Here is a 23,097-nt window from a genome sequence, read left to right on the forward strand (position 1 = left end):
AGTGGGATTGCTTCAAGTTTCTCTCCATTTAGTTTGATGTTGGCTACAGGTTTGCTGTATATTGATGAAACTATGTTTAGGTATGGGCCTTGAATTCCTGTTCTTTCAAAGCCTTTAGCATGAAAGGATGCTGAATTTTGTCAAATGATTTTTCAGCATCTAAAGAAGTGATCATGTGGTTTTATTTCTTTGAGTTTGTTTATGTAGTGAATTGCATTGATGGATTTCCTTATATTGAACTATCCCTACATTCCTGGGATAAAGCCTACTTGATCATGGTGGATGATCGTTTTGATGTGTTCTTGGATTCAGTTGGCAAGAATTTTGTTAAGTATTTTTGCATCAATACTCATGAGGGAAGTTGGCCTGAAATTCTCTTTCTTTGTTGGATCTTTGTGTGGTTTTGGTATCAGCATAATTGTGGCTTCATAGAACGAGTTGGGTAGAGTTCCTTCTGTTTCTATTTTGTGGAATATTTTGAAGAGTATTGGTGTTAGGTCTTCTATGAAGGTCTGATAGAATTCTGCACTGAAGCAATCTGGTCTTTTTTTTGGGGGGGGGAGACTTTCTATGACCCTTTTTATTTCCTCAGGTCTTATGGGACTGTTTAGATGATCCATTTGGTCCTGATTTAGTTTTGGTGTCATATATCTGTCTAGGAAACTGTCCATTTCCTCCATTTCCTGTCCAGATTCTACAGTTGTGTTGAGTATAGGCTTTTGTAGTAGGATCTAATGATTTTTTTGAATTTCCTCAGTTTCTGTTGTTATATCTCCCTTTTCATTTCTAAGTTGGTTAATCTGTATACTGTCTTTGTGCCCTTTGGTTAGTCTGGCTAAGGATTTATCTATCTTGTTGATTTTCTCAAAAAAGCAGCTCCTGGTTTTGTGACACACTGAAACTAATAAAAAAGAAACTGGGGAAAACCCTTGAGGGCATGGGCACAGGGGAAAAGTCCCTGAACAGATCACCAATAGCTTATGCTCTAAGATCAAGAATTGACAAATGGAACATCATGAAATTACAAAGTTTCTGTAAGGCTAAGGACACTGTTAAAAGGACAAAACGGCAACCAACAAATTGGGAAAGGATATTCGCCAACCCTACATCTGATAGAGGGCCCTTATCGAATATATATACAAAGAACACAAGAAGTTAGACCCCAGAGAACCAAATAACCCTATTAAAAAATGGGGTACTTATCTAAACAAAGAATTTTCACCTGAAGAATTTTGGATGGCCAAGAGGCACCTTAATAAGTGCTCAACATCATTAGTCATTAGGGAAATGCAAATCAAAACAACCCTGAGATTCACCTTACACTAGTCAGAATGGATAAGGTCAAAAACTCAGGAGACAGCAGGTGTTGGCAAGGATGTAGAGAAAGAGGAACACTCCTCCACTGCTGCTGTGGCTGTAAGATGGTATAACTACTTTGGAAATCAGTCTGGCGGTTCCTCAGAAAACTGGACATGACACTTCCAGAGGACACTGCTATACCTCTCCTGGGCATATACCCAAAGGATTTCCTGGCATGCAATAAAGACACATGCTCTATTATGTTCATAGCAGCCTTATTTATAATAGTCAGAAGCTAGAAAGAACCCAGATGCCCCTCAAAGGAGGAATGGATACAGAACATGTGGTATATTTGCACAATGGAATACTACTCAGCAATTAGAAACAATGAATTCACAAAATTTTTAGGCAAATGGTTTGATCTGGAAAATATCATCCTAAGTGAGATAACCCAATCACAAAAGAATACACATGAAATGCAATCTCTGATAAGTGGATATTAATTAGCCCAGAAGCTGTGAATACCAAAGGCACAAATAGCATAAAAAATGACTCCCATGAAGAAGTATGGAGAAGGTCCTGATCCCAGAAAGGATTGATCTAGTGTTGGAGAGGAATATAAGGAAAGAGAAAAAAGAGGGAGGTGATTAGAGAATGGGTGGAGAGAAGAAGGTTTATGGGACATATGGGGAGGGGGGATCTGGGAAAGGGGAAATCATTTGGAATGTCAACAAACATAGAAAATAAAAATATAAAAAAACAAAACAAAACAAAAAAGTTAAGGAATGGCTGATGCTCTGCTCCAGTAGATGGCAGCATACAGTGAGTCCAAGCCTGAAGAGTTTGAGATCACAGAATTTAACACAACTTCTCAGAGTGGGAAATGTTTATATCAAAACTTGATCTTAAAAAATGCTCAAGTTCATTAGTCATTAGGGAAATGAAAATCAAAACAACCCTGAGATTTCACCTTACACCAGTCAGAATGGCTAAGATTAAAAATTCAGAAGACAGCAGGTGTTGGAGAGGATGTGGAGAAAGAGGAACACTCCTCCACTGCTGGTGGGGTTGCAAATTGGTACAACCACTTTGGAAATCAGTCTGGAGGTTCCTCAGAAAACTGGGCACTCACTTCCAGAAGATCCTGCTTTACTACTACAGGGCATATACCCAGAGTATTCCCCATCATGTAAAAAGGATATATGTTCCACTATGTTCATAGCAGCCCTATTTATAATAGCCAGAAGCTGGAAAGAACCCAGGTATCCCTCAACAGAAGAGTTGATGCAAAAAAAAATGTGGTATATCTACACAATGGAGTACTATTCAGCCTTAGAAACAATGAATTCATGAAATTCTTAGGCAAATGGATAGAGCTGGAGAACATCATACTAAGTGAGGTAACCCAGTCTCAAAAGATCAATCATGGTATGCACTCACTAATACATGGATATTAACCTAGAAACCTGGAATATCCAAAACATAATCCACACATCAAATGAGGTACAAGAAGAATGAAGGAGTGGCCCCTTGTTCTGGAAAGACTCAGTGAAGCGGTATAGGGTAAAACCAGAACAGGGAAGTAGGAAGGAGTGGGTGGGAGAACAGGGGGAGGGAAGGGGGATTATGGGACTTACTAGGAGTGGGGGGCTAGAAAACGGGAAATCATTTTAAATGTAAATAAAAAATAAATCGAATAAAAAAAAACTTGAAGAAGTCTTGAATGCCTAGAAACTGATTGGATACTCTCTGGGAAAACCACTGGTTTCTGGTTTCTGGTTTCTGGTTTCTGGTTTCTGGTTTCTGGTTTCTGGTTTCTGGTTTCTGGTTTCTGGTTTCTGGTTTCTGGTTTCTGGTTTCTGGTTTCTGGTTTCTGGTTTCTGGTTTCTGGTTTCTGGTTTCTGGTTTCTGGTTTCTGGTTTCTGTCTTCACCCAGAGCTTATCCTGTGCCACAGTCTCCTTAACTAAATACTGCCAGGTGAAAGCTGGTCTCCCAGGGGAGCAGACACACCTGTTAGCACAGTTAAGACTACCACATCTGCTCAGAGGGACTTTCCCAGAACCTTCAAGACACAGGAACTGAGGAGTAGACTGGGACAGAATTCTTCCAGGTTCCATCTGCACCTAGAGCTGATCCTGTGCAGAAGTACTCCCACAACCTAATACTTTCTAGAGAGAACTGGTCTTCTAGGAGTCTTGGTTCTCCTGTGATCTCAGGTATAAGCACTCCTTCTGCTCAAATTCCTTGTCTAAGAGGGACATTCCTTGAGCCATCAGGACACAGGAACCAAGGAACAGCCTTTGATTAGGATGTATTCCAAAGCTGACCCTGTACCAGAGATTTTCATATACAAATTCCTCCCAGAGCAAACTGGTCTCCCAGGAGTTCTGACACACAGGCTTGCAGGAGGAACAAGCCACAGTCATAGACAGCAAGGCCAGCTTAATACCAGAGATAACCAGAATGTGAAGGGAAAGAGCAAGAACATAAGCAAGAGAAACCAAGGCTACTTGGTTCAGAACCCAATTCTTTCACCACAGTGAAACCTGGATACCTCAACACACCAGAAAAGCAAAACTCTGATTTAAAATCTTATATCATTATGATCATAGAGGTCTTTAAGAAAGACAAAAGCAAATTAGTTAAAGAAATACAGGAGAACAAAGGTAAACTGCTTGAAGCCCTTAAAGAGGAAACACAATAATATCTTAAACAATTACAGAAAAAGCACAACCAACAGGTGAAGGAATTGAAGGAAACCATCCAGGATCTAAAAGTGAAAAAAAGAAAAATGAAAAAAATCACAGAGAGAGACAACCCAGGAGATAGAACACCTAGGAAAGAAATCAGGAGTTATAGACACAAGCACCACCAACAGAATATAAGAGAGTGAAGAGAGAATCTGAGGTGCAGAAGATAGCATAGAAAACATTAACAAAACAGTCAAAGAAATTTTGAAATGCAAAATATTCCTAACCTACTACATGCAGGAAATCCAGGACAAAATGAGAAGACCAAACCTAAAGTTAATAGATAATGAAGAGAGTGAAGATTCCCAACTTAAAGGGGCACTAAATATCTTCAACAAAATTACATAAAAACTTCCGTAACCTAAAGAAGAGATAATTATAAACATGTAAGTGGCCTACAGAACTCTAAATAGATGGAACCAGAAAAGAAATTTCTCCTGTCACATAGTAGTCAAAACAACAAATGAACAAAACAATGAAAGAATATTAAAAACAATAAGGGAATTATGTCAACTAACATATAGAAGCAGACCCATCAGAATTGCTCCAGACATCCCATCAGAGACTATTAAAGCTTGAAGATCCTGGGCACATGTTATACAGACACTAAGAGAGCAAAAATGCCAGCTCTTGCTACTATACCCAGCAAAATCCTCAAATACAATAGGTGGAGAAAATGAGATATTCCTTGACAAAAACAAATTTGCACATTATCCTTCTGCAAATTCAACCCTACAAAGGATAATAGATGGAAAATCTCAAACACAATGAGGAAAACTATAACCTAGAAGAGCAAAAAAGTAATAGTCTTTCAACAAACCCAAAAGAAGATAGTTAAAAAAAAAGTAAAACTAACATCAAAAATAATAAGAACCAACAATCACTATTCCTTAATATCTGTTGACATCAATGAATTCAGTTTACTAATAAAATAATGTAGGTTAACAGACTGGATATATACACAGGATGAAACATTTTTTCTGAGTACAAGAAATGCATCTCGGTGTCAAAGGTAGATGCTATGTCAGAGTAATGGGCAGGAAAACAATTTTCCAAGCAAATGGTCCCAGGAAACAAGCTCGAGTAGCCATTCTAATATTGAATAAAAGCAACTTTCAACCAAAAGTTATCAAATAGGATAAGGAAGGACACTTCATAATCATCAAAGGAAAAATCTACTAAGAAGAATTCTTGATTCTGAACTTCTATGCTCCAAAGGCAAGGGCACCCACATTCATAAAAGGAACTTTACTAAAGCTCAAACCACACATTGCACTTTACAAAATAATAGTGGGAGACTTCATAATAGTGGGAGACTTCAACACCCTACCCCCAACAGTGGACAGATTATGGAAACAAAACTAAATAAAGAATCAGTGAAACAGAAGTTAAGGACCAAATGGATTTGTATAGAACACTTCATCCTAAAAAAAAAAAAAAAAAAAAGAATATACCTTCTTCTCAGTACCTCATGGTACCTTCTCCAAAATTCGTCATATAATCAGTCACAAAACAGGCCTCAACAGATAGGAGAAAATCGAAATTATTCCATGCATCCTATCATATCACCATGGATTAAGGCTCATTTTCAATCACAACTTAAACATGAAATTGCCCACATATACATCAAAACTGAACAATTCCCGACTCAATAATAACTTTGTCAAGGGCGAAATAAAGAAATTAAAGACTTTTTACAATTTAATGAAAAGGAAGACACAACATACCTTAACTTGTGAGACACAATGAATGCAATGCTTGGTGGAAAAATCAGCTCTCAGTGCCTCCAAAAGAAACTAGAGAGTGCATAAACTACCACCTTAAGGGCATGTCTGAAAGCTCTAGAACAAAAAGAAGCAAATACACCCAAGAGGTAAGTAGAAGGCAGGGCATTATCAAACTCAGGGCTGAAATCAACCAAGTAGAAACAAAAAGAACTATACAAAGAATCAACCAAACCCTGGAACTGGTCTTTGAGAAAATCAACAAGATTGATAAACCCTTAGCCAGACTAACCATTGGGCACAGAGACAGTATCTAAAATAACGAAATATGAAATGAAAAGTGAGATATGACAACAGAAACAGGAAAATCAAAAAAATCATCAAAATTTTTGGTGAACATAGGCTACAAAACTGGAAAATCTGAATGAAATGGGAAGTTTTCTAGATACCAAATACCAAAGTTAAATCAGGATCAAATAAACCATTTTTTAGTGCAGAACTTTATCAGACCTTCAAAGAAGACCTAATACCAATACTATTCAAACTATTTCACAAAATAGAAACACTATACCATTAGTTCTGTGAAGCCTCATTTACACTGAGTATTCTCCCTTGGAGATGGAACACATTCTACCTAATTAGGAACTTGTCACAAATTCCTTTCATAGAGATCATCATAAGATATATTTTTTGAATTCTTTCATGTTTAAAGTTCCAAACTGATTTTAAAATCTGGTTGAATACTTATTAATTTTAGCATCAGACGATATCATGTACATTTAAGAAGCATTTAACTGTTAAATAAATTTGAATAATTAAAAAGGCCATTCGTGTGTTGTATATTTTAAATATATTTTATTAGTTTAATGAAAAATAAAATATTAAGTAATGATTCCTAATTGATATTGTTGCATTATTTATATAGACATATAAGCAATATATAAATACCAGTATATAACAATATATATAGCATCATATCAGTATCTATAACAGTTCAGAAAACAATATATATATATATATACATATATATGTACATATATACAATATATATATGTATATATATATATATATATATATATATATATATATATATATATATAAAACAATATAGCTACACACACACACACACATATGCATACATACATATTTATGTAGTTAGATCAGTTCAGTTCTGTTCGCTATCCTGGAACCAGTAGAGAAGATTTGTTAACAGCAGTTAGGAGTAGGTATATAGACCTGAATTCCAGGCATTCAGAGAGAGACTAAATTAGAAATCTTCATCATGTCCTCCTCTTCAGAAAATACCGTAGGGAAAAGTGAAAAAATACAGAGGGAATTCAGATCAGTACACACACACACACATACACACACACACACACACACACACACAAACAGGCACACACACACACACAGGCACATGCACACATGCTCATGCACGCAAATATTCTACCATTTCACTATGCAGAACTCTTACATGTGTGTCAGAAAAAAACAAAGGGTCTAGCAAGAAGCATGAGTAGGTTTGCTTGAGATGCTCTTAGCTTGAGTTTCTGTGGGACTCATAACAATGGGACCAGGTATATCTCTGTTTGGAGGTCCTTGAAATTCATTTCTTTTCTTTTTCTTTTTTTTTTTTTTGAAAAAAAATGTTTATTTTCATGTAAAATGAGCATTGTTTCTTTTTTATTTTATTTGATATATTTTTAATTTACATTTCAAATGATTTCCCCTTTTCTAGCCCCCCACTCCCCAAAAGTCCCATAAGACCCCTTCTCGCCCCCATCCTCCCACCCACCACTTCCCACTTCCCCGTTCTGGTTTTGCCAAATACTGCTTCACTGAGTCTTTCCAGAACAAGGGGCCACTCCTCCTTTCTTCTTGTACCTCATTTGATGTGTGGATTATGTTTTGGGTATTCCAGTTTTCTAGGTTAATATCCACTTATTAGTGAGTGCATACCATGATTCACCTTTCGAGTCTGGGTTACCTCACTTAGTATGATGTTCTCTAGCTCCATCCATTTGCCTAAGAATTTCATGAATTCATTGTTTCTAATGGCTGAATAGTACTCCATTGTGTAGATATACCACATTTTATGCATCCACTCTTCTGTTGAAGGATACCTGGGTTTTTTCCAACTTCTGGCAATTATAAATATGGCTGCTATGAACATAGTAGAGCATGTATCTTGAAATTCATTTCTACCTATTGAGTTGCTGTTTCTATCCTTGGTATGATTACTCTTGGCTTGACATATTGTATCTCCTTTGGTCCTGTTAGACTATCTTGTTTTGGAGGCCCATACTTAAACATAAAACAGGGAGAATGGTTCTTTGAGAGAAGGATGTGGGAGGAAGCCAAGAAGAGTAGAGAAACTGGAAGTTTAGAGTGCCTGGATGCTCTTTATGAGAGATTTACAATAAAAAAGAAAAATATATCGGAGCAAGGCAAATTTAATAAAATTTATTTTTGTATGCTATATCCGAGCAATGCAAAAGTCAATAAAATCAACCGATTATTTGATTTTGAAACATGTGCTACAATATCATTTTAATTAATAAGTTTTATTAATTTATTTTTATTATCATTCTAATTAAGCAGTTTCATTTTTTTACGGTAGTGTCTGAGTTGTATCATGAAATTTGGTTAATATTTTAGTGTAATTTTTTTCAGCTTGTACTTCCTCTTCATAATCCTCACATGTAAACCATTTACAATCATTTATACACTGGCCTGCTTCTTAAACTTTCAGAATTTTTCTTAAACTTTGCTTGGCTAAAAGTTTTTCTTAAACTTTGCTTGGCTAGTTCTAAGCCCTGCAACTGCAAGTAATTTTATATTTCATCTTCTTATTGCACTCCAATTTGGAAAAAATATTTTCAAAGCTTTCACTAATCTAAACGTAAATACTGGTAACTATTTAAGTATAATATCTCTGTAGAAACAATATATTAATCTTAAAACAAAAGCTTTTATTCATAGTTCCATTTACTGGTCTTGAAACTCATCTGTGGACCAGAGGGCAATTGGAAAATACAAATTTTTAAATATACAGTTGCTCCACCATAAAAAATTCAAAAACACATACTTCTAAAACATGATACAACGTCAAGTAACATCTAGTGACTGTTGTAAAACTCAGTGAATTCTGAAAAAGAAAAATGCATAGCATCAATTTCTTTAATAAATTTGAAGTACACAGTTATAAAAAAGCCTTAATGTTTACTACTCTGATGAAATATCATCGTTTGTTCTAGAATTATGAGAGAAAACTGAAGTTCAAAAAAGGCAGTATTTCAAATCACAGTGTTACTGATGTTAATTTTTGAACTTTTATTATCATTTGCTTTCCATAGTGCCTTTCAAGAACTCGTTGCATATGGGAGATATAAGCAATATATCACTGCTTTGAGAAAATATACCCTTACCTGTCATGTTGGAAATTTCGTTTTCTGGGCAGGGGTAACAATCAAAACAGCAGACAGCAGTTCCTTCCTTAAAGTATTTTCTGAGTCCTGCTCTGCAAGGAATACTGCATACAGAGGGTAGCATCTGAAGAAAATAAGATACATAATAGAAAAAAAAAAGTTTAACGTATGTGGTAAAAGTTGCAGTGATTTGCAAAAGAAAGCCACTGAAAAACCTTTTAGTCACACGTATCATAATCTAAAGCAAAATTAGCTTGTTTTGTTTTTTATAGATAAAATTTTGGGGAACATATGGTGAGATGGGGAGAGAGAGAGAGAGAGAGAGAGAGAGAGAGAGAGAGAGAGAGAGAGAGAGAGAGAATGAATGAATCTAGGAGAGTGGAAATCAATAAATGAGGAAACATTAAAATTTTTATGCTATAACAAAAGTAGATAAGATTGTAGATAATTTTTCTTTATGTAAAGCAGAAAAATTAAAACCAAATTACCTCCTTGATATCTGTAGCCCACTCAATCATTTCATTAGACATAAAAAGTTGCTGTCCATTTGGAAAGTGACCAGAAAACCTTCCTATTTTCATTTTTAGTCCATATTTTTTTAAAATATCAATGATATAGAAAATGTCATATTCTGCATCCAGTTTTCTATTCTGATCCACGTTTACCAGGTCACCAGGAGGATTTACAAATTTTATGTTCTTCAGAAAAGAGAACACCTAAAACATATTTGTCATTTTACTTTCAGCTATGCAGACACATTACTACAGAAATTATAAAGCTTGGAAAATCATTCATATCTATTATACATTCCATATATACTGGATTACTAGATGTATCCAGTACTGAAAAAATAAAATTAATTTATATGCATGTAAAGTAGTTTCCTTATGCTTTACAAATACTGCATTCCCACTGTATTTGGTGTGGTAACATATATCCACATGAATTTTCTTATTTGAAAATAGTAATAAATTATCCATTTTTTCTGCCAACAGTGTTATTTGCTCATTAAGAATGCTAAATTCACAATAGTTCAAAATATGGCAAAAGAACATAAAATTATTTCAGATTTATTCATTGCATTAATTAAACATTTTATCAAATAAAAGACATGTTATTTTCTTAATTTCATTTACTAATTTCATGAGAAAAGTTTCAAATAATAAAGTCATTAGATACATATATGATTGAAATATCGGATGACATATTATGAGAAAAATAAATGCTGACTTGGGTTCCAATGCTAGTTTTATCATTAATTATGATAGTAACATGATTTGCCTCTTATGCAGTGGTAGAGAACAGAAAGACATATATTTAGGATAAATTTTACTTCTTTACATAGATTTTGCACTAAAGATTGCCTTTATGGATGTCATCCCTATGATATATATGCCATTTAGTCTAAGAGTCATTACCTTCCAGGAGTTATATTCTAGTACCTTTCCATCATTCTCTGAGTATGTGTCTACATGTTGAAAAACCATCTCATGGAGTGAGTGAGCCACAGCATACACAGAATTGTATAAGTTGTAACATGTTTCACTCATAGACATTCCAAGGGGTGGCACAAAAAACCATGTAAATAGAGTTTTGGTTGGACATTTTTTCAGTTTTTTACAATTAGGTGGTGGCAAAGAACACTTAAAATAAGTCCACCACAGTTTAGCGAAAGACATGTCATTACTGTAGTTAGAAGGGTACATTGTCTGCATAAATTGTTTAAAACCAGACATCTCAGACTGCTGATGTGAAAATATAATAGTCCCATGCAAGGAGTTAAGCATGAAATCTCCTATCATTGTGATCATATCAAATTGTGAAACACTGACCCAGAGTCTCTGAATGTTTTTAAATTTCCATATTATGAAATTAATTTGTACAGGAGATTCTTTATCCCCATAGACAATCACAACTTTTGCTGATGACATTATGATTTGGTGATAATATATATCATACATGTTAACATAGGAAAATGTCTCGTATGAGATGATAGTGACAAATGCTAAGCAGACAGTGCTTCTTTCCATTCCTGTTCTCAATTCAGAGAGGAATTCAATTCCATGGTCATCATCTGTAATGATCACTCCTACCCAGGTCCATCCGAAGTGAACTACTAGGGACACCATGGCTAGTGACAGAGATGTGTCCTTGGGAGTCATCTGGTAGAGATGAGGAAACTGTTCCTGATCACTTAGAAAACGAAAATAACCATAGTAAATCTGAAACATATTGACGATAAGCATCAGTATGAAAAAGATGAAATGCATAGTGCTCATTCTAAGTTCTACGTGTGCTAGAGCACATGCTAGAAGTGTGATAAAGTATGGATTCTTCATTTTATTATTAAAATCATATCCAACTTCTTGTGAATTGCTATACAAGAACAGATAGACTAAGTCTTCTGGCAAAACATTTCACATTAGCATGTCTTCCCACTAGTTTGCAATAAAGTTTTGTGTTTGTCAAAGAAAATATCTAAATTTTGTGCTTGATTGATCCGAATAGATGTAAATGAATTCTCTGCCTTTTAGTCATTTTTTGGTATTCAGAAAATCAGACTGTTGTAATATAGTAAGTATTTCATTAAATGTAACCCTTAATGACTTACCTCTGGCGTTCTAGAGAAGTAGAGGACTGGTCCAAATTTGTAAGATGCCATCCATAGAGGTCCAGTAAGTACAATTAGATATCTTCTCTGATTTTTACAGTAGTAATTAGGAACAATTTCCTTTCTTTTCAAAAACAAACGTCCTTTCACATGATCCTGTATTAAGTTACATTCAATCTTAACTTGTAGGGAAATGTTGGGTAAAATATGAATGTTCCTATTTATTTCTTCAATGGCAAAATAAACAGAGGAAATCAAGAGGATGGTCTTAGGTGTCACACTGAAAACAGAACACACAAATTATGGTGGATATGGGTTCTTTTTTATTTATATTTTATTTAATATATTTTTTATTTACATTTCAAATGATTTTCCCTTTCCAGGATCCCCCCTCCCAGAAAGTCCCGTAAGCCCTCTTCCCTCCCTCTGTTCCCCAATCAACTACTTCCCACTTATCTATCCTGGTATTCCCCTATACTGTTGCACTGAGACGTTCTAGGACAGGGCCTCTCATTCCTTCTTCTTGGGCATCATTTGATATGTGAATTGCTTCCTGGGTATTCCAAGCTTCTGGGCTAATATCCCCTTATCAGTGAGTGCAGCCCTATTTATAATAGCCAGAAACTGGAAAGAACCCAGATAGCCTTCAACAGAGGAATGGATAAAGAAAATATGGTATATTTACACTATGGAATACGACTCAGCTATTAAAAACAATGAATTCATGATATTCTTAGGAAAATTGGTGGAACTGAAGAATGTCATCCTGAGTGAGGTGACAAAATCAGAAAAGAACACACATGGTATACATTCATTGATAAGTGGATATGGGTTTTAATTAGGTAATCTTAAATAAAGTTTAATGTGTTTTAAGCATAGAATTCTTGGATTTTGTGACCCATTGATTAGGCTGTCCAGTTTTGTGATCCATTGATTAGGCTATCTAGTTACTTACTATGTATATGTATTAGGATGTAAGACTTGCAAAATAATTTAAGTTTTAAAGTTGTTTTATCAAATTAGGTGAACTGAAGTATATTACATCTTTTGAACTTTTGTATTTAATATAGACAGATGTATTAAGCATGTACAGTTTGCTGTTAACTTCTTTTGACTTCTTTAACTGTGTTCTGAAATTAGACACCATGTACATTTTTCTTTTGATTTTTAATAAACTTTTTAAATATAAATTTTATATTAATAGGATTGTGACATTTTTTCTACAGTTCTTATTTTTTTGAACATGGTGAAACATGTATGAACATGTGTACTACATGAATAAAAAAATATTTCTGAGCCAACTTTGAATATTCCAATACTTTCATACATAATTCTAATACCTAACATTTGTGGAGAATAAATGAGAATTATCTAGAATGATATACTTCTTTACGGAATCATGACTTAAATTGTCATGACCCTTCATAAATATATAAAGGATAGGTAGCCATATTTGATTTTCTCAATAATTACAAAAGTTTAATGAATTCATAGGTAATATAATTCTTACACGTTTTTTCATACCACACAAGTCATCTCTTTTCATTTTCTATTTGAGGTTGTACAAAATTGAGTGATATAAGATTGGTTATAAATATAATATTTCTCTGTTACAGCTGAGATCCTCTAACTTCATGTGTATCCTTAGGTATCACATAACTTGCCTTGGTTTCTATTTACTTTAGATTTATCCAGATATGCCAAGTAATTTTAAATGTTTCTTTACCAACTGCAGTTTAGAATTTAAAAAAAGAAGAGCTAAAGAAAACCCTAAGTAATAAAATAACTAAATCACTGTCACCATTTCTGATCTCACTTTGTACTTAACACCTCTCTTAATAAAATTGGCCAAAAGGAGGGTGGGTGTCGATCCAGAGAATGCAACTGGAGACCTAGAAATAAACACACCCCTTTGGATGCACAAATATTTTCTATAACAACATCCAGAAAACTGCACCAAAATTTAAAAAAAAGCTGCCTTCAATAATGGTACTGGACCAAATATATGGCTTCAAGGAGAAGAATAGAAATGCATCCATGTCTATAACAGTGAAGAAACCCCAATTCTATGTCTTCTATCCACACTTGAGATACAAAAACTCACCTGTGATACATTTTCATTTGGATGAAAAACAGAAGATAAACTCAGTGACATTTTGGAAATTCTTTGCCTTATCATTTTTGTCAGGAAATTTACTTTTTAAGTTTATAGTTTTCTGTGTATATTTTATAGCTTCCAAGCTTTTCTTTTAATGGACTACTTGATGTAAAGATGTGCATGTTTATTTTTCTCTTTGAATATAACTATGTTGCTCATGCCTTTATATTTGCAGGGGCTCCTTTTCTGTTTGTTCAAAATTGTTTATATTCTGACAGTTTTTATCCTATTTTAATACTGTTCTTTATATGATACATTTTAATGAGTGAATACAAAGATGTGGGCCCATATTGGAGGTAATTTTGAAATGATCTTACAGAAGTTGAGGGAACAAAATTCACAAATTGAGTAGATAGTACTAAAAACACATTTTATTTAAATAATGACCAGAATACAAATTTGATTTATGCTGGTAATTTAGTTAGCCTTGGTAAATAGTATGCTTAGTAAAAAAAATAATGTATGAAGCATATATTCTCATTTATATTAAAAATGCAAATGTACAGGTTTGGAACAAAAAGTAGATTTGGAATAGGGTAGGTATGAAGTTATGAAAAGATAAGAGTCAAAGGAAACAACATTGAAGATTCCCAATGAAATATTCTGGGTATTATGTATTGAACTTATACATCTATATAAGTATATAGATGCATTCATACTTAAACAAATAGATCATAAATGATACATCAAGAAAACTTAAATTGAATAAAGGACCATTTAAATCAAATTAACTTTAATGAAATTTAATGATTAATTTTTTATATCATAGATTTTAATTTACATTAACATGTATATTTTACAATAATTTTATAGTCAGTGGTTTCTATATAAAATATTTAGGGCTTTATATTTTTATAATATTTTTTTGTTTTGTTCTCATCTGCTTGGCACGTGTCTACTTATCAGTTGTGAGAATTCACTTTAAGCTGTAGAAAGCCTGGAGTTTATCTGATGATGATCTCCTGTTTAATTCAACACAATGTCTTCTAAGCATGAAAGTGAAAGGACATTCTGAATTTTCAGACTGAAGGTTCTGTTCCATCATTAGAATTTATTATTTCTTAAATAGCCACTATATACATGCATGAAAAGTAATACAGTCCATATCTACATGTACATAGAATATGATTAAAATGTGAACTAATATAGATGTTTGATAGATGTTGAGAGGACAAATACTGAATGAGGGAGAATCAGTAATCTTTGAAATTGTATCCCCTTGATAATTAAACCTCATATAATGGCAGGTAATAAATATAAAACCATATTTACAATGCAAATTATACTTGATGTGTTTTTTTTAAGATTGCACAAATCAGTGTGAAGGAAGCTTGAAGAATTATTCGAAGGGATTAAATATGATGACAATACATTCTCTGCTATTCTTAAACAAATAATGTTCTTTTAAAAAATAAATTAACACAATTAATGATACTTGTGGAAGAAAAACAGTAAATTATTTCTCCATTGTTCAAAGAATGCCATTTGAATTATTGTCTGAGAAATTGTAAATAACTCTGTAGATGTGAATCAAATAATAATTATCATATGGAGCAGGTCTAACTCTTATTAATACTATAAAAGTTTTAATTTTATATGCAGAGTCTACCTCCAGGAGAAAGACAGGGAATCACGTGCAGGGTTGGGGTTGCTATACCACAGTCAAAAACTCTGAACTAATATTGTTACTGTCTAAAAGCACTGCTGGGACAGAAATGAAGAAAACAATCTTAGGGAAAAGAGGTCCAGTGACCAGCATTATTTGGGATCCAACTTATGAGTTTCAAGGTCTGCCACTATTATAAATGCTATGGTGTGGTTACAGATAGGATCCTAGCATTGCTGCTTTTCAACTGGCCCAACAAAGAGCTGACTGGGACAAATGCAGATACTTATACCCAACCAATGGACTGAAGTCTGAATAATAAATAAATTATTCACTGTAATAACTGTAATCCATGGTAAATAAATTAGAGAATGATTGGAAGAAGCTAAGAATGAGGGCAACCCCATTGAAGAACCAGCAGTCTCAAGTAACCTAGCTAGACACCTGAGATTTCTCAGACACTGAACCAAGAAGGAGGCAGCACACACTATCAGTTCCAAGACCCGTGATACATATTCAGCACAGGATTGCCTGCTCTGGCCTAAGTGAGAGAAGCTGCACCTAACCTTGGAAAGACCTGAGGCCCAGAGATTGGGAAAACCTGCCAGGGTGTGGTGGGATAAGGGATGGGGACACCCTCTTGGAGAAGGGGGAGGAGAATTGGGATGAGGAGTAATCTTAGGGGAGACCATGAGGAGGATAAGGACTGAAGGTTATAAAAATATTAAAAGTATTTTTTAAAAAAGAATAAAATGATAGAACACATGAGAAAAAGAAAGCATATCTTTGGAATTTAAAAGAAAAAGACATTAAAAGTATTTTTTTTAAATCAGCCATATTTTTGATAACTATTGATGCTACCATGTATCATTTTTATGGAAAATGAAATGATTTTAACTACTACCAACTGATTTATGGATAACAAATACGTTATTCATGCACATGAAGGTCATTATTTCCCTGGTGAAAACAATAAAGTAATATGGAGAACCAGATACTAAGGAATGATTAGCACTATAGGGGATGTGTAAACTTTATTCCCTTCCAAACTTCTGATATCATTGGAAAAAATGTAAATCTTTTAAGAGATCAAAGTGAGTGTTGACTGTAAGTGATAGTTAACTTCTGGATATTGAAAACAATGTACACACAAAAACTCAAAGCAGTAAAAAAAGAAAAAAAATCAATACCCTAAAAGAATACAAGGACAAGACAAACTAAACACAATCACTGAAGTGGAATTCAACAGAAAATCCCACACTTAGGTTCAAGTTTACCTGAGAGGAAAGGGATATATAGCTTTTTCTTAGTGTCTATGGTGGCCAGAGCCTTGCGTAAAAACTCACATCTGAAAATACATGGATAGAATTGATTAGTTCTGAAAGGTTGAAAATAAAATACAAAAATTGCTTGAGTAGGCAAGGGAGATTGCACAAAAATTGAGGAAAAAGATCAAAATAATCAAAATACAATGTATGACACTCAAAGAACTAATAAAAATATGCTCCAATTAGCCAGTTTCTAAGTGGAAAGTTTTCAGATATAGACTTAAACTGAAAGATAAGTTATTTGGTTTCCATGGTTACCAATCAGTTGACATCATGGCTTGATGAAACAGTTAAACACATATAGGGAAAGTCAGGATCCCTATCCCAGTAATGCTCTAACCAATAACTTAATCTTCATCTTGAAAGCAACATATCAAACATTGTCAAGCTTAAGATCAATAATGTATTGTACAAGGGCATTGGGTACTCTTCATATCTAATCTACAGCAATGTTTAAGAAGTAGAGGGAGTAAATACATATAATGATGTCCTTTTGAGTTTTTTCTACCAATTAACTCTAAGATAGAGACAAAAACAGAAACTACATGGGGAATATACTTGCTTTGCAATAGAGAAATTTAGAATATGTCTATCACAACTGACATCAAAGTATTTGAAATTTAGATTTGAAAATGATATATTTCAATAATATTAACACTTTCAACACTAAAATGTGTGGGACTTCCAGATAAAACAAGATACACTAAAACTAAGAGAAGAGAAAGTGGGAAAGGACCTCCAACACATCTGCACAGGGGAGAACTTCCAGACCAGAACACGAATGGATCAGGTTCTAAGATCAAATATTGACAAAAGGGACCCCATAAAATTGAAAATAATCTATAAGGCAAGGATACTGTCAATAGGACAAAACAGTAGCCTACAGATTGGGAAAAGATGTTTACCAACTGAACATCTGATAGAGGGCTTATAACCAATATATACAAAGACCATAAGTTAGAATCCAGACAACCAAATACACTATGTAAAAAATGGGCTACAGAGCTCAACAAAAAATTCTCAACTGAGGAATCTGGAATGGACCAGAAGCACCTAAAGAAATGTTCAACAGCTTTAGTCATCGAAGTCTACCTCACACTAGTCATCATATAGGTAGAGCAATAATCCAGTATTTTACTTCCAAATATTCACTTGCTTTATCAACTTTGATAGTATGCTAATAATAATGATAGCAATATCAAAACATTGCTGATAAAATAACATTTAATAGCCATGCAGCAATTTTAGTTATGTAGATACAATATAAGAAGAGTAAAAGCCACTCTTGTGGAAAAATGTTTGTTACGTAATGTACAAGGCTTTATAGAACCTTAGATACAACAATCCAATGTAATGAACATATGCAATGAATAAAATAAAACATAATAATGACAACCTAATAACATTTTGCAGCTCAGCAGGTGTTCATGAGTCAAGGTCTACATTAATAATTTATTTTCATTTTTAAAATGGAAGTTCAGGGGTCTTGATAGGATATAAATATCTTGCTATTTTCTTTATTACTCATAAAAGGAGGAATTAAAATACCTCCCTAGAATTTTCTCATTTTATACAGCAAAACATGAAAGTATGTATATTGAAAGTTTCAGGAGATTCAATTTTCAGAATGTCGGACATAAAATGAATAAAAGTGAATTACAAGCACATTCTCTTTGACACCTGAGCCAATTCTTGCCTACAATGAGTCTACGTTATGGGTGAAATAACACATTTATTTCAGAAGATTTTCTTATTTAAACTGTTCAACTTCTCCTGAACTTTTTTTATCTACATCAGTTTATTGGGACTACTGCATCATATTCTCAATGCTACATTTTACAAGTAGTTATTTTTTACTACTAAATCATCACTTTCCTTATCATATCGACCTAGCGTTCTATTGAAATTTCCTACTTCTTCTGAGATTTCTGTGATTTAAACTAATTTTGGAATTATACCTATGTATTCTTTGACCTAGATCTGTGTATCTTTTCAATAAATGTAACTGAAAATCAGGCCAGATATAATGAAGTTTGATGTTCATGCACTGGAAATCCAGGCAGATGGAAGAAACATTAGCAAATCTATAAAAAAGCACATTGTCTTAGACGTTATGAAATAAATCAAAACCAATGTTTTTATTACATTTCTCAGGACTATCACATGAAACCCTATGATGGAAATTGTCATAATAAGGGAATCTCTCTCAGAATAAATTCAATAGTGTGATTCATTCATTCAGCATCTAATTGGATGGTGATAAAAAATGACAAAAAGCAAGCTACACCTTAAAAACACCATAATTAGGAAAATGACCAGCTGTAAAACAAAATAAATTTTAGTCATGTCCTAGAGCAGGACAGCCAGAAGGCACATAGGATCTTATTTATCATCCAGCATCTGTAGAATGCTTTATGTGCATTTATGTATAAATTAATGATGCACTTACTGCTTGTCTAGATTCTCACTGAAGTAATCATTCTTCACATAACCATCCCTTGTAAAAATGGAAAAGAAACAATCAGTCTCTTTATCTCCTAGATAATTTTCATTGTCCTTTATTCTCCAAAAGCACATCGGGTCACTCAAATGGCAAAAAAGAAAGGAAAGCTTCAAAACCAAGAAGAAAACAGTCAAAGAGAGCATCTTTGCCATGTCACCAAGATAAGTGCCTGAGGAAAATGCAACATGAACCACCAGGCAGGCAGAAATCACATATCAAATTTTCATGAACACATCCAGGTGTCACTTTTTATTACTGTAGCTACTATAAAAGAACACAAGTACTTCTCACAGAATTTACTTTTCAGTTCACTGTTTGCCTCTGGAGGATTCTGAAGCACATTCTGTCCTGCGGCTCTGCATCTGAGATCCTGTGTCCAGGTGAAAATAGGGGTAATAATTTTTGTCATGATTATGCTTCTCTGCATCCCTTGTGATTACATTCATGTAAACAGACATGAGGTTTCAGAATTAATTCCATTTGGAAATATTTTCTCATAAGCCTAGTTCATCAATCTAGTTTTCTGTAATCAAGTGTAATAGTTGACTTTTATTACATATGTTATTCCAATGAGTTTTACAAGGAATTATGTCAATGAATTCAAATGAACACAACTGGTCTCAGTAATAAAAAGATTAATAAAAGTAAACAACAGATTTATGTGTCTTAAACACTTGCAGATATTAATTTTATGTGGTTGCTTTCTGTCTGATTCATGTATCTTGCATTTATAATTATGATTGAATTATATTAGATCAGGACAATGTAAGAATACATCATTTTAAATTAGTTTTACTCATAGCTGTTAACAAAAGCTGATTACATGAGAAATCTAAGGCAAGCAATTATTTTTTATTTTTTGGTTCATTAAAGGGCACATGAAATGACAAGCAGAGAGTGTGCAGAGTGTACTATGCACTTTATAATATGCCCTCAAGTGTATTAAATTTAGTTGTGATGTTGAATAAGAAATGCTGTCTTTTAAATGCAAGAGTGATTTCCATAAAAATGCATTAGTACAATGCACAGATGTCTCAGATTATTTTCAGTTTGACTTACAATGTAAAGTCAGTTATAACCATTATTTATTACTCATCATCTGTGGTGATTTCCATTATGGGATGTTTTCTCGTGGATATACATAGATATTACACAGAACAAATTATATCTGCCAAGAAAAATCCTCAAAGTTCATCCTATAATACATAATATAACTTCATTTTAGGTGGCTAGGCATGTAATCAGTGATCATGCTTACTATGAATATAATTTATAAAAATGAATTTTGAAAAATATATGCTTGTTGCCATTCATATGCTTTAGGTGATTTTTATCATTATTGAATTATATTGCATGGACAGGTATGTCATATGTTAAAATCTTTTATATTCTGCATTTTAGTTCTTTTATAGTCTTTAGTTTTACAAGACATTTTGATCATAATCACACCATTTTTTATTCTTTATTCCTACCTTCACTATCCATCCAACTATATGTCATTTATTTTTTAAACCTTTCAAGATTACTTTTTGCTGCCAAAATCATTTTGGGACAATGGATTTTCCAAAGAAGTATAGTCAAGTTCTCATGGAATGTGCTCTAATTTAAAAAAAAAAGTCTCCTTTTCCAAGAGCTAAAATCTGCATTCACTAATAACAATGTGGGAATTGTGTGTCCATTTCTCATCCTCATATATATATATGTAACCTCTCTTGGTCTTGCAATATGTTATGTTTGCTACCTCAGTCCCTGGGAGTTGCAGCCTGATCTGCTGTGTTCAGAGCACTATGTTTCCTTCTAGTCATCTACTACTTCTGGCTGTTCAAATTAATGCAATATATCCTTGTGCCTTGAGGAACTTGTATTAAATATGGTCCCTTCAGTCTCACATACATAGTTTGTAGTTTCCAATAATCTCCCCTTTGGCCCATGCATTTCTGTGTTAATAATCATATAAAAATCAAATAATTAAATACAAAAGATTGCCAGATATGTTCTGAAAACTCATTTGTATGATGCACATATTTTAATAGATTTGCATATATTTAAATGTATCCTGAGTTAGTTGCATAATAGCTTTTGGGTTTTCTTCTACAGCTTATGTCTTATCTACCCTGAACTTTACTTGAATGAAGAATGAAGCTCAAATATTCATTGAACATATATATGCTCAATAGTGTTCCATCTTACATTTTTGGTCTTTATTTTGTATAAAAAAAACAACCATAACTGTTTCCATTCTGTGTGTTTGTATATATTATCATGTATATACTGAAGTTGGTCATTCCTATGTAATGTTTGTGTCAATTATACTCCACTATCTATTCAATGAAATTGCTTTCAACATGTGAAGTACCCAATTTTGAAAGATAAGCATCTCAGTTACTGAATCATTTTCTGAGGTACTAACATGTTCCATTTTTGTTTAAGAAGTGAGATTTGATAGAAGAGGTTATATCCATACAAATAGTGAGAGAACTGTTTGTCAGTAGATATGCTGAGGTATTTTAAATTTAAAACAAGGCTTCTAAGCATGCTCTGCTCAGAGAATGGATAAGATTATCACTATGATGTGTCTAAAACTTAATAAATTCTTACTGTCACCTCTGTAAACATACTAAATTATTGACTTAAAGAGTTCTGAGTAGTTTTATGTAAGCTTGTACCATCTCTATTATGACTACCAATGTGCCTTATACAGATTTAAGATACCAAGAAAAATCTTCTAGTTTAAAATTATTCGCTGCCTGCCAGGGCAGAAGAGCTTCACTAGGTACTGTATCACCCCGAGCTGTAGATCTCTGGGGGTGCAAACTGCCAGGGCTCTGCCTGCGCTCAGGAACTCAGCACATAGGTGGTTCATCTGCCAGACTTCCGGGTGTGGGGCCTGTGTCATGCATGGAGACCAGCACAGGGAGAGAATCCCCACAGCCATATTCGCTGCCTGCCAGAGCAGAAGAGCTTCACTAGGTACTGTATCACCCTGAGATTTAGATCTCTGGGGGTGCAAACTGCCAGGGGTCTGCCTGCATTCAGGAACTGAGCACATAGGAGGTTCATCTGCCAGACTTCCAGGCATGGGGCCTGTGTCCTGCCTGGAGACTAGCACAGGGAGAGAATCCCTGCGGCCATATTCGCTGCCTGCTGGAGCAGAAGAGTGTCACTAGGTATTGTATCACCCCGAGCTTTAGATCTCTGGGGGTGCAAACGGCCAGAGGTCTGCCTGCACCCAGGACCTGAGCACACAGGTGGTTGATCTCCCAGCTGGAAGGTCATGGGGTCTGTATCCTTTGCAGAGAACAGCAGAGGGAGCTATTCCCATGGCCATCTTTGTGGCCTGCCAGGGCAGAAAAACATCACTAGGTACTGTATTATCCTGATCTTAAGATCTCTGGGGGTGCAAATATCCAGGAGTCTGCCTGCGCTCAGGACCTGAGAACATAGGCAGTTTATCTGCAAGCCAGTCAGACGTGGGGCCTGTATCCTAAGTGCGAATCAACAGAGGGAGTGAACCCCCCTGACTCACCATCTTTGCTCCATAACAGAGCAGTCTGAGAACACCTGGTTCACCTTGACAACCCAAGTATAACATTTCTTGAGGCAAGACTAAGCAGGGCTCCAAAGTCACAAAAGAGGAAGGCAGCATATCAGTAATCTGTGCCAGAGGAAACCCAGTCATCCACTAACTC

General features: G+C 34.4%; 1 protein-coding gene across 1 annotated transcript in view; it reads right to left on the bottom strand.

Annotated features, from left to right (window-relative positions):
- LOC127681502 (vomeronasal type-2 receptor 116-like) overlaps positions 1-19,560 on the bottom strand; it is a 31,611-nt gene extending 12,051 nt beyond the window's left edge. The window contains exons 1-5 of the mRNA XM_052177808.1: positions 19,355-19,560; positions 11,814-12,093; positions 10,621-11,424; positions 9,691-9,918; positions 9,203-9,326 (exon numbers count right to left, since the gene is read on the bottom strand). Of these exons, the coding sequence (XP_052033768.1) occupies positions 9,203-9,326; positions 9,691-9,918; positions 10,621-11,424; positions 11,814-12,093; positions 19,355-19,560 (1,642 nt within the window). The remainder of the gene's footprint in view (positions 1-9,202; positions 9,327-9,690; positions 9,919-10,620; positions 11,425-11,813; positions 12,094-19,354) is intronic.
- Between the last annotated feature and the right edge of the window lie 3,537 nt (positions 19,561-23,097).

This window comes from Apodemus sylvaticus, chromosome 1, assembly GCF_947179515.1.
Source record: "Apodemus sylvaticus chromosome 1, mApoSyl1.1, whole genome shotgun sequence".
Taxonomy (NCBI): domain Eukaryota; kingdom Metazoa; phylum Chordata; class Mammalia; order Rodentia; family Muridae; genus Apodemus; species Apodemus sylvaticus.